The sequence below is a fragment of the Truncatella angustata genome, assembly GCF_020726525.1.
Source record: "Truncatella angustata strain MPI-SDFR-AT-0073 chromosome Unknown BKA67scaffold_3, whole genome shotgun sequence".
Lineage (NCBI taxonomy): Eukaryota > Fungi > Ascomycota > Sordariomycetes > Amphisphaeriales > Sporocadaceae > Truncatella > Truncatella angustata.
In genome coordinates this window covers 2033054-2045257 of record NW_025763383.1, presented here as the reverse complement: position 1 = coordinate 2045257, position 12204 = coordinate 2033054, and the positions used below count along the sequence as shown (strand labels likewise).

The 12204-nt window shown below is 47.0% G+C and overlaps 2 protein-coding genes across 2 annotated transcripts; one reads left to right on the top strand and one right to left on the bottom strand.

The window, feature by feature from the left end:
* The first annotated feature begins 1011 nt into the window (after nucleotides 1-1011).
* Nucleotides 1012-6873, top strand: BKA67DRAFT_240673 (uncharacterized protein). The gene is made up of 15 exons (XM_046095684.1): nucleotides 1012-1273; nucleotides 1446-1570; nucleotides 1660-2345; nucleotides 2398-2804; nucleotides 2856-3792; nucleotides 3871-4326; nucleotides 4379-4487; nucleotides 4540-5015; nucleotides 5076-5389; nucleotides 5546-5821; nucleotides 5875-6107; nucleotides 6156-6267; nucleotides 6323-6415; nucleotides 6469-6744; nucleotides 6797-6873. Exons 1-15 carry the CDS (start codon nucleotides 1199-1201, stop codon nucleotides 6824-6826), a joined length of 4605 nt encoding a protein of 1534 aa, XP_045959812.1. The 5' UTR covers nucleotides 1012-1198; the 3' UTR covers nucleotides 6827-6873.
* Nucleotides 6874-8446: 1573 nt separating this feature from the next.
* BKA67DRAFT_675586 (P-loop containing nucleoside triphosphate hydrolase protein) lies at nucleotides 8447-11222 on the bottom strand. The gene is made up of 3 exons (XM_046108783.1): nucleotides 9174-11222; nucleotides 8879-9119; nucleotides 8447-8815 (listed from the first exon to the last, which is right to left on the bottom strand). The coding sequence occupies exons 1-3, from the start codon at nucleotides 11025-11027 to the stop codon at nucleotides 8559-8561; spliced, it is 2352 nt and encodes a 783-aa protein (XP_045959811.1). The 5' UTR covers nucleotides 11028-11222; the 3' UTR covers nucleotides 8447-8558.
* Nucleotides 11223-12204: the final 982 nt, after the last annotated feature.

Here is a 12204-nt window from a genome sequence, read left to right as displayed (position 1 = left end):
TGAATCGGGACGTCTCAGTCGGCTTATGTGAGAAAGGATCCAATGCCAGACGAGATAGTGATTTTTAAATTACAAACTACCATACAAGGCCTGTTATGGGCCAATCCCAACCGTCATGCTTCCTGGTCGACGCGCGTTTTCCAATATTCTAATTAGTGTAGCATCTATGCTGTGGTCAGGCTATTGTACTGTGCCGTATGACAGCGCCGGGTCATCACGGCGTTACTATGCGTACAGCAGTCTACCTAGTTGCGGCTATCGGCCACTGAGCCAGACGGCGAATGGTGTAAAGTTCGGGGGAGAAGGGTCTTCCAGCCGCAGATTCATGTCGTGAAGATTTCATATCCTCACTGCCTTGAAATACGTCGAGCGATGTCTGCTTGCAATGTGTTCGTTCTTTTCCTGAACATTGGGAGATTTGTTTCCCTACCCTCTTTTTGAACTTTCAAGTTCGCGACACTCATTCCATTGCCATAATGGCTAAGCAAGATGCTACTCCCAAAGGCTACAGACCGTTACTAGGTATATACGTTGTATTGTGTATTGCCTTTGTTACATTCTTTACGCTTTTTCTCAAGACTGACAGCACTTCAACCATACATAATATTTCGTTACGTTCATTTACCAACTTTAATGCCCTCTACCCATTCCACGTGTCAGGCCAGCAAGGTCATGCCACTGAGCAATATGGCAAAGAGCTTGTAGTTAGACAAACATCATCCGCCGGCACTAATGGTCATGACTATACCTGTACAGAAAGCAGGCCATGTAGTAATGGTGCTTGTTGCGGCGCCAGTGGTTTCTGCGGTTACGGCCCAACTTATTGCGGTGACGGCTGTAGTTCCAACTGCAACGCAACAGCAGAGTGCGGGCAGTATTCTGCAACCGCCAATGAGACATGTCCCTTGTAGGTACATTAGAGTTTGGGCTACGCATACTAGTCTAGGACTAACCGGATGATCAGAAATGTGTGTTGTTCAGAATGGGGCTTCTGCGGTACAACCACGGTCAGTCCTATCAAAAACGATAAACTTCCTATCTAACACTATAGCAGGAATTCTGTACTGGTAACTGCCAATCGAATTGTGGGCAGCCCAATCGACCCAGTCATGGCAATGGGTCGACGGGAAACGACGTTCGCAACAATCTTTGGGGCTACTACGAGACATGGAAGTCCGAAGGAACAAACTGTGGTATAATGGAGCCATCTCAAATTCCTGTAGAGGCACTACAAGGAGTCTACACTGCATTCGCCTATGTGACCACTGGTTCTGTAAGTTCCTTTTTCTTGTTGTTCTTCCTCTCTTCCTCTCTCCCTCTCTCTTTCTCTCTCTCTCTCTCTTTCTCTCAAGCATGTTTCGAGGATTGCATTTATCAGAACACACAGCTCCAGGCGGTTCTAAACGGTTCATTCCCAGCTTTCAGGATTGAGCTGACTTCCCTAGTATCAAATCGTGCCCATGCCTGGCCAGGACGAAGATCTCTTCCAACGAGTTACAGACATAAAGAAGCGCAGTCCTGATACAAAAGTGTATGTTTCTATCGGAGGTTGGACGTTTAACGACAATACGTGAGTTACGATGTTACTTCCGCCCGCTGCTCCGACAAATATTGGCGATTTTGGGCACAAGAGAAAATTTAATGCTCATGCATAGACAGATCATCAACCCGTGAGGTCTTCACGCATATTGCCAGCAACCTTTTTAATAGCCTCCAATTTGGCAAGAATTTGGCCCTTTTTATGAACCAGTATGGGTTTGACGGCGCTGATTTGGATTGGGAATATCCTGGAGCCCCAGATCGCTCTGGTCGTACACAAGATGTCTCCAAGTTTCCGGAAATGCTACAATGGATTCGCGTTGCCTGGAATGCCTATGGAAAGTCCGACTGGGGCCTAACCATCACCGTACCAACATCGTATTGGTACCTGCGATGGTTCGATCTTCCAGCGTTAGCTAAATACGTCAACTATTTCAACGTCATGGCTTATGACTTACATGGCATTTGGGACTCCACGGACCCAATCGGCCCTTACGTTTATGCTCATACTAATCTAACAGAGATTGATCTTGCACTGGACCTTTTTTGGCGTAGTGATATCCCCGGAGATATGCTCAACATGGGCCTGGCGTTTTACGGCCGGGCGTTTGAGTTGAAAGACCCGAGTTGTACTACCCCAGGTTGCGAGTTTAGCGGACCAGCCAACGAAGGCCCTTGCACCAAAACCGCGGGATTTTTGTCATGGAGGGAGATTCAGAACATTCTGAATAGCGAAACTATTGACTTTGACACGAGGTATGATCAGACAGCCGGAGTCAACTATATGGTGTGGAACCAGAACCAATGTACGTGACTTTCCTTCGATCTAGCAAGCGTTCGCAATTGACCATGAATTAGGGATATCATATGACAATAAAGAAACTTTCCAGCAAAAGATTGAGTTTGCTAACCAGAGAGGCATACACGGCATCTTTATCTGGGCTATTGATCAAGATGACGACTATTTCAACGCCTTGAAAGCAGTGACAGGGAAAGACATTGCTCCCACAGTCGCTGAAAGCGACACCCTAGGCTACTGGGATGTGAATAAATGTTACATCACCCACTGTGGCGATACTTGCCTGGTCGGGTGGACTAAGATGACAGGATTGAACGAGGACAGGGACGGCGTTGGTTGCCCTAACTCAAGCCAAGACTCACAGCAACGCTCGCTATGCTGCCCGCCCTGGAGCGCTCCAGATCCCTCGACCTGCAACTTCTACGGAAACGCTCAGTACTGTTATGGGCAGTGTGCACCAGGAGAAGTTCGTTTATCCCGCAGATAATATATTTGGGATGCAGCTAACCTCTCTTAGGTCCTTTTCGCGACTGACAACTTTGGTCATACAGGATGGTGTCGTGAAGGTAAGAAGGCATTTTGTTGTCCGGCGACGAGCGGCAATGAGGCTGTCGCTGCTTGCCAGACAGTATGGGGAGACTGCCCATCCGAGACTCCTCATTTCATGACAAAGGTTGGAGACCGCCAGGCATTCTGTTGCCCCGATTCACCGACGTGGAACAATTGTGGCTGGCATGGCGACACCACGACCTGCAACAACAACCGCTGTCCTATCGGTCAGATCGAACTCACTCGAAGCCAGTATGGTGATAACTGGTGGACGGGATGCGTTTTGGGTCGACAAAAAGCATACTGCTGCGACCCGCCCTTCGATGGCACTGCATTCATCCCTGCATCTCTGGATCAACTCTTCGCGGATGGCGACGATTTCCCTATAGATGAAGCCCCGGTATACTATGAGGCCTTCGATCATAATGCGGAGACCACTCCAATATTCGAAAACACCTACACTGACGATCCTAACAAAGAGCCATTTGCGTGGACTATTATGGTCGGAGCTAAGGAAGATGTACAGTCCTTGCGCAGACGAGATGGTTCACACCTGGAAGCTTTCGATTGTCCAACTCCTGCCGCAGATGACTTCTCAACTCAAACTCTTAAGTTGGTGTGCCTGTCCGATAAGTCGGATCATAACTGTGAAGACATCATGCTTGGCACCGTCAAAGGAACAATCGTGCGACTTCCCGAGGACTGCGGTCCCGACGAATGGGTCCGAGCAGTCTCATTCCAACCACTTGAGAACCATCCAATTCCATCACATCTTGTCAAGCGCGCCCCAGAAAATGCCAATATCTACCAGCTGAGATACGATTACAACTTCCGTCAACTTAGGCGTGACGGAGGCGAGATTCATGTGCGACTCGATACTTCTGACCATGCAGGCTACTGGGATGGTAAGTTTCTCCATTTGAAACATCACTCCTTCTATTCTACCTCGAGACGGGTGTGAGACTGACTTCGGGCACTATTAGAAATTGTGACGTCCAACACGGATGACCCAGCTAGGAAGCGCAGTGAAAATGGCGACAACGAGAACTGGCGTGAGTTCCACCTCTCATGGTTCAAGGAACAAGAGGCCGTCAGAAAGCGTGGCGTCGGAGAGGGCGACTCTTGGTGGTCCGACCGTTTCACTGCACTGCTTAGTGGGGAAGTGAGTTATGGCATTCATCACACCTACTCATACGACCAAGTTCTTTATTCGGCATCGTTGAGCTGTCCGGGTAATGTAGATGCTAGTGTCGAAGCACGCATTGGAGGAAATTTCGAAACCAAACTCGACTTTGGTATATCTTTAATTGGGACACTTCGTAACTTTGACTTTAGCCAAGCTTATGCGTACTTCCGCATGCGGGATACTGAGATGCTGAACAGAGCTGTCCTTGAAGCAAATGCTGTCTTCCAGATGGAGTCAGAAAAGATTCCCATAGGTTTGTTATATGATAAGCGATGCTTTGCCGGCCACTTACTAATTCTTGTTAGTATCTGATTTCGATCCGTTCGGTGGTTCTTTCAACCTGAAGGGTCTTTGGGTTGTGGGTCCATACTTCCAAGTCGATGCCCAATTACAGGCCTTGATCGTAGCCTCAGGGTAAGTATACATCTAAATTTGGTGATAGTACGTGCTGACTGAGACCTCCTAGATCAATTTCTGCCGGGGTTTCCATACCAATCGAAGATTATACGTGGATGTACCCTCAGCAAATGGGGTTCAGCCCTGACGAAGACGACATCACCTTGAACCCTATAGTGGACTATACTCCCAAGGCTGGAATTGAGACAAGTGCTGCTTTGGGTATAGAGGGTAGTGCTACTATAACCATATATCCTACTATGGGATTCCAAATTCAATTAGGGGCTCTTGGCGTGCAATTGGTCGATAGCAAAGTCTCTTCCAGCTTTACTTTGGGTGTCACCCTCCATGTTGGGGCTAACAGTGACGGGGACTGCGACGGAGCTTTGATGGCTCTCGATTTGAATGCCGGTGCAAGCATTGATCTAACGAACCCTCTTCCAGGCTGGGACTTTGTCGAGGACGTCAATTGGGAAGTGATGCCGCTGCACAGTATTCGGTTGAAAAACCAGACATGCATCCCATGGTCAGGCTCCGTGGACACAGGTCAGTGGATAACCCTCTCGTCAATGCCAACCTCTATACTTACACTACCTTTATTGGCAGATACTAAAGTAAGGCGGTCACTCGATCACTACTCGTACTTAGAGTCCCGCTCTTTGATAGACATCCTATTCCCTGATGCTCTGGCATCTGCCTTGGCATGTCCTACAGATTTCACTTCCGACACTGGTGACTGCACTGCGCACATTCCAGGCGACTACGGGCAGATATTGAAGAGGGATTCCCTGTCGGGTGTGTTGTACGACAAACCGACCAATACTACCGAGGCACCGACCGCTGAGGTATTATTTAGGAGAGCTATTGAGAAGAGATCGAAGAAAGAATCTTTCTATTACTGTAACGTGGCAACCTGGCTGGTGAGTCTCAATATATTAAGCACTTCATATGGCGGGATCAGATTCAGCAATAGCCGCCTGCATTGTCATTATTGTGAAAGCTGGGATTTAAGATGGCACTTCAATCCTTTGCAAGGGCTCTTCATCGTCCTGATCCACATTCTAACTTGCGTATAGGACTCGCCGCTCTGTCCGGGTAATGACCCAACCTGCAACAACAAGCAAATTGAAGTAAATGGCATCACATACCCAGCCTCTGGAGATCTGGTAAGAGAAATCAACAACAACCAGGGCAGCTACACCACCTATGGACCTACTGGAGGTTGCGATGACTATACATTTGATACAGTCAATACACCTCCGACTGGCACCACTTCCGACTGGGCAGCTGAACATATTCTGGAGTGGCAATTGTTCCAGGACTTCCTACTGGATTTCCCCGAGTATGCACCGGTACGTTAAAACTAGCTGTTACGAAAGTGGTTGCAAGCTGATTTTCCATACAGTTCAGTGGCATGACTTTCGTCAATCAGGCGGATGCCAACTACATTGGAGCGCCAACAGCGACCACGTGGCAATTTTGCACTTACATGTGGTTCTGGTGGAGAGAGGCTCAAGTTACCTACCAGGGCTTGACGGGTTCTGGAATGGACATCGTGGCAAAGTCATTTCCCAACAACGTATTCAACAAAGCGGAGCTGCAACTTCTGGACGAAGATACCAACAAGATGAAAGAAAGGTCAGTTTATATTGTATGATTAAGGCCATCAGGACTGATTAACTCCAGAATTTGGGGTACCGGCGTTATTCGAACTGACTCCACAATGAATTCGTATATGTCAAACGATCCCAATGTCGCGATCAACGTCGTTCGACATACCATGTTTGCGGTACAATATGTGAGTGCTTTTGGGAGTGATCTTTTGTGCCTAAACTAAATTCTCGGGCCACCAGCAACAAATTACGAGTGTGAAAGATCTGCTCGTGTCGCAAGCACGTCGTATAGGAACCTGGCTAGACGACATAGAGAACCTTCTCGTCGCAGGGGTATGTTCATGCGTCGGTGTCGCAAGCGACGCAACTGCTTACTGTATTTCTAGGGCATTGTAGCAGGTTTCAACTCGCAGACATACACGAAACTCAACCTCGGAAATGCCTGGAGGAAATATGTCTACCGCCAATGGAGCGGGGCCAATGTAAAGCAACAAGATTTCCTGCGCGCATGGGTTGCGAACATCGTTAGGAAGCACACGCCGGGCAACGCTGGTAGCGCGGCTGGTGGTGCCAACGCCGGCGGTGGTCAGACGAATACAGCTATTGTGAATCGTGTGAAGAAGATGAAGGATGCGTATGATGCTTTTTTGCTTACACCATGGGTGGGTTTTTGCTCCTCTACTAAAACAATGTCCAAGCTGACTAGAACCACAGACCAATCCCTTCCCAGCTGCTTGGGCTTAGTATCTGAGATATAAATCGAGAATAAAGCACGATAAATATATCTAGGCAGATAGATTAGTACTTTACATATATATAATACTAATATACTTTAAAGTTTAAATTTTGTTACTTATTAAATACAAATGAATTAGTCTGGTTTACTAATTAGCTAAGGCTAGTCCTTTGACTACTAGCATTGTTACAACATTGAAGTTAAATGTTCGCATTCGTATGCTTATACCTATAGCGTTCCGTTCGACTACACCTTTGGAGCTGCAATCCCCATTAGGCCTGAAAGAAGCTTTTCGCGTTTTAATTCTATCAAAACTAGGGTCGCTAATCGTCAAAACGCTCCCTAACACCTACTTAAAAAGCTATGAATCGATTAGAAAAGGGCACGCAAGCAATGGGGCACTCAATTGCCCTGTTAACGCATCAAATATGAACTCTTCAAGAAATAAATGTAGCGCCTTAAGAAGCGCCGGAGGTAAGGAAGATTACGTGTATAGCTTGGAATGGCACTTAATATAGAAGATTCTCGAAATATTATAGCTAAAAAGGATGAGGGGAAGAAGTGTGCGATCGATAAAGTTGAAAATGGCGGCCCCTCAAAAAAGGCGATAACGACTATACGACGGTGTACTCCAAGTGACGATTAGCAAGGTCATTTGGCAACTACATGTGGCTCTGGTGATGCATTTTTGCCATATCTTGTTACAACATTCGAAGTAAGCAATTCTCGAGTGGCCGACCCGGAAGGTATGTTATGGTGGATCACGAACAACACTTACACACCCTCGGAGTTCAGTGGAATACCAGGAGGCGGCGGTGGTGGTGGGTTCCCTGGTAGCCCAGGAGGTGGTAGGGGCATGGCGGTGGCTTTACCTCACGCATTGGTGCTACTTCATGGATTCTGAACTACGCCACAATGCTGATATTTGCATCGTGTTTAACAACTACTGGTCCGGTGAAGGAGCTGATCGTAAAGAATTGGTAAACGCTTACTAGGATATTCTCGTTAGTACGATGCTGAAACCTGCAACAACACAATCGTGCCAGGAAACTTTGCAGGACCCTGTATATTGGACGCTTGGATTGAATATAAAAACATCAGGGCAGGCTTATACTCTGAATACCAGGCTAAGAAAGTGGTAGGGCCATTGCAGACATTCTTTTCGGCAACGTCAATCCTAGCGGGAAGTTGTCTCACATTATTGCTAAGAACGCTTCGGACTAACCCACGCCAACTTATCAAACTGCACGCTGAGTGCAAGGATGGGCAGCTGTGAGTATTTGGAAGCGAAGATCACATGGCGGGCTTACAGAAGGAAAAATACCTAATTTCGAACACTAAAAAAGCTGGAAAGTACCTGGTAGTTGGCTTTCTATAGATCTTTTAACAAACATCGAACGATGCACAGTCTGTCAAAATCAAGAGCAGCATGAACTCGAGTATACACCATGACAGACAAGGCACAATTCTATTTTATTGATGACAGTTAACCGCTTGTAACACTAAAATGATAATATAAACCTATGAGAGGTATTCTGCGAGCTTCCAGTGCAGCTGGACGACTGGAAAACTGGGCTCTGATACTGTAGAGACTGTGGAAAGTTTCACGAAAGTTTCTCTTATTTATTGTGACATCTTACAAGTGATGAAGAGCTGAGTTTATGGATTGTGTACCATAATAGTCAATCATCAGCAAAATCCTCACCACTCTATTCATCAAAGCCCCAGTAGCAACAAAGATCAGTTCCATTCAGAGACCTTTTTTTTTGTTTTCTTCGATGACTTCTTCGGGCGGTCAGGCATTCCCCAATAGCTATCGGCGACAGGCTGCTCTAAATCTTCAGGGCTTGTTTGCTCTATTTCTGCAAGATGAGCCTGCGGCGGTGAAGAAGGGCTGTCGACGGATGACAGGTTGGAATCGACTGCGCTCTTTTTCTTGATTTCGTCCAAGTCATCCGTTTCCTCCTCTTCGTCATCTTGCACCAGTTCCTCGTCCACTAGTTTCAGGAGTCAGCAATCAACATTTCATACGTTGCTTACTAAGGGAACGCTATTCTTACCACTGAGTTTCGTGGTGGCAAACTGTTTGCAAGTCTCGGCGCCGCTGCTCAACACTGCGAGCTGCCTCATAAGTTGATTTCTCATAGTTTGAACCTCCTCGGTTTCGCCGGCGATACGAGCAACCAGGTCAGGTGCCATCTCGTAGACCTTGACAGGAGACAGTATGGCTGGGAGGGCAGACATGAGCACTACCTCGATTACCTCAACAGCAATGTCATCTAGAAACCGCTTCAAAGAAACCTACGATAGACATCAGTATAAGCTTTTCCGTAAGTGTCAAAAAACTCATCGTACCTTGTAGTATGCATTCATCTGATCCAATGCTTCGGAGGCAGCAAAGCGATGCATATCTGGTTCGGCAAAATCATCGACTAGCACTTTCAACAGATTGTTGAGATCTGTATTTCCGCAGTGATGGTTGCCCAACTCCGGAACACCAAAGAATCCAAGCAATGCTCGTGTGACCCGGCCTCGCTCCCTCTCTTTACGGACATTCTGGATTGTATCAGTGAAGTAGTGATTGTAAGTGATCGGGTGAATCATTTGATGAGGCCTCAAAGTCTGTCCGGTTCTCGATTTGAGTGTTGCTAATATGGTCTCCATGGCAGGCTGTACGATCTTATGCATGACTGCTGACGAAGTTCCTGCGTCAGCCACATGGCCAAGTGCGTGTTTTAGGAAAATCCGGCATGCCTTCCAAGTGTTATGAACGTGACTGCGTGCTAGCTCCTCCCATGGGCTTGCTTGGTCTCGGAAGAGGTCGGCCACAATCATAGGATGAAATAATCCAGGTAGCTCTCTTCCCCGGGATCTGCGTATCTTGTTTTCGATATGGTCGATGAATTCCACGCGAGTAAGAGAAATGCCGTGTCTTGTCATTGATGGCTCTCGAGAATCAGTAATGTGACGGCGATGGCCATGACTAGACAAATTCTCCGCAAACTGGTCATTGAGGTTCTGGACGACAGCCCTAATACGTCGAAGATAGCCGGTATGGGACCCGGCATCGTAAAAAAAAAGGTCATTCCAGTTGCCATCAACTGCGCTCTGGACAAGTCGTTGGAACGATTCGCTGATACCGATTAAGTGGAGCTGCTGTTCATGCAGTGTAGTTCTGGGTTTACCAAGCTTCTCAAGTCTTTCCTGACAAGCATTGCGTTTTGCCTCGATCTCACCAATCAAACTTGGCAGCTCTGTTGTGATGTGGTTCAAGAGAACTTTGCTCAACCTGCTACGCAATGTGGTAACCCCCAAAACCGACTCGGAGAGTTCCTTCCATATTCCTCGGTTGAAGAATTCTAGCTCTCTAATATCACGCTGAGCCAGCGTTTCAAAGCCTGCTTCGGAATCCAAATTCTTCAGAACGTGCCAACCAAGGCGGAACTCGACCTCTTGGTTTCGAGCTAAAGACACATAAAGTGACTCGCTCTCAGAGCCCGGGTGTAGGGTATCGGGTTTGGTGATAACACCAATAGTGCGATTTCCAGTAGTATCAGCGGAACGTGCCAGTTTGAGCACCACCTGGTTCGCAAAGTCGTTCTTGGCTGAGACAACAGCCAGAATGATACTTCGTGGCTCCTTCATGTAAGATTCAACCACCTCCTGGATTAAGCCGACATCTGATGCTGATTGATTCTTGGTCTGCGAATGGATGAGCCCAGGAAGGTCCACAATAGTGAGATGTGGCCGATCCGGCCCGGAAATCTCAACACGAAGGAGGTCTTTCGCGAAGGCCTTGCCATGAGTGCTAATGCCCATGGCAGACTTGGCATTATCGATCAGATTGGATAGACCGTCAAAGCTCTGCAACTCCTCATGAAAACTACCAAGGGCAGCTTTCTCAGTGTCACTTCTTGTGTGATGAGGTACGATGGAAACGCTGGCACTGGCTTGGTGGGCCCTGCGTAAGACAAGCTCTGTAGGAAAGCGTGTACACAGGCTACTCTTCACAGGAAATGACACACCAGATATAGCCTCAAGCACAGAACTTTTCCCAGAAGACTGATCGCCACACACAATGATCTGGGGAAGAGAGACAAAGTGGTTGATCCCTTGAGAGCGTAGGTTATCTATAGAGTCCATGAGGTCAAGACGTTCTTTGGAGCAAAGACCATCCAAGGCCTCTGAAGGGAAAGTGGTGAGGACCATGTTGGGCACGCGTTTGTCGGTAGTATCGAAATTGAGTATGAATCAGTGAGTAGATGGGGAAAAGAATCAGAGTAGAAATGTGATCTAAGAAGCCTGGAGCTCATGTCTCTTTTATTTAGAAGAGTAACGCGAACGGTAGAGGTGTAAAATAACAAACAGGAACAGAGTTAGATAGTAGTGGGTAGTTGTTTGTGGCGTCACTCACAGCAGATGCAACTTGCCTGGCCTCCCGCATAAAACCACTGCTTTTTGACGGGAGCCGCCGGTCGTTGGCTTGATTATCGGCCACTCAGGTACAGCTCATCAATACTCTGCCCAATCATTTTCGTATCTAGTTTGATAAGAGCGAAATAGGCGAACTTAGAAAACAGCTACGTGGCTGGACAGACCTCACGTTGCAGGACAGGAAACATGGGTTGGACCTCATAAGAACCATGATTGGTTCCCTTTTGCTTTTCTTTTTTATTTAGAAGAGTTGGGGGCGAGTATTTGCGAGATAACATTTGTTTTCAGATTGACACTTTAACTTTTCTAAGCTTGTACTTTTGACATTCTGCTGAGATGGTGATTTTCGGCTATTTTTAGAAATGTCAACAGGTTATGTGATAAGTGCAACACGTTTGGAACAGAACTCGGTGTAGTAGCATGATATTAACTGAAATTGGGCAGATAAAGGAGAGAATTTGTGTTGATGAAGTGTGTCGAACCGCTGGATCCGGAACCAAAAACATGTATTTTCCATATGTCGACGTGTGTTAAAAGTATTCGTTCCTTGCACGCATGAACGCCTGTGAATCGTGGTGGCACCGGTGTTTCGTCATTTAAAATTGCCGGTTTAAAAGGTACAATGTTTACTCTTCACAAATATAATTGCGATATTCGCAAGGACTTATGACAATGACCGTGTCGTGGTGTGGTTCCCCTCAGCCTACCAAAGTACTGAAGTTCCACTTCGTGTTATCGATCTGCCCCTCGCTCCCTCAAATTGGTTCAACAAATCGAAGTTTAGAAAATACGAGATGACATCAGGAAACAGGCACCCAAAAGGGTGTCAACTTGATCAACTTGGCTTTTCACAGGGGGTTGTGCTCCCTCCGTGCCACTTAGAGCACAAATGCCTGCAGCTTTGCCGCTCGTCATACCATCGATACTCTGGAACTTGCAGAAGCAATTGCAT

What these genes read in the sequence shown, in the direction of transcription:
- BKA67DRAFT_240673 (XM_046095684.1), top strand. Translation starts at nt 1,199, where the DNA reads ATGGAGCCATCTCAAATTCCTGTAGAGGCACTACAAGGAGTCTACACT. An exon ending in GGCAGTGTGCACCAGGAGAA is followed by an intron (nt 2,805 to 2,855) that starts GTTCGTTTATCC and finishes AACCTCTCTTAG; the next exon opens with GTCCTTTTCGCGACTGACAA. An exon ending in CTTTTTTGCTTACACCATGG is followed by an intron (nt 6,745 to 6,796) that starts GTGGGTTTTTGC and finishes CTAGAACCACAG; the next exon opens with ACCAATCCCTTCCCAGCTGC.
- BKA67DRAFT_675586 (XM_046108783.1), bottom strand. Translation starts at nt 11,027, where the DNA reads ATGGTCCTCACCACTTTCCCTTCAGAGGCCTTGGATGGTCTTTGCTCC. An exon ending in AGATGAATGCATACTACAAG is followed by an intron (nt 9,120 to 9,173) that starts GTACGATGAGTT and finishes TGTCTATCGTAG; the next exon opens with GTTTCTTTGAAGCGGTTTCT. An exon ending in TGCCACCACGAAACTCAGTG is followed by an intron (nt 8,816 to 8,878) that starts GTAAGAATAGCG and finishes TCCTGAAACTAG; the next exon opens with TGGACGAGGAACTGGTGCAA.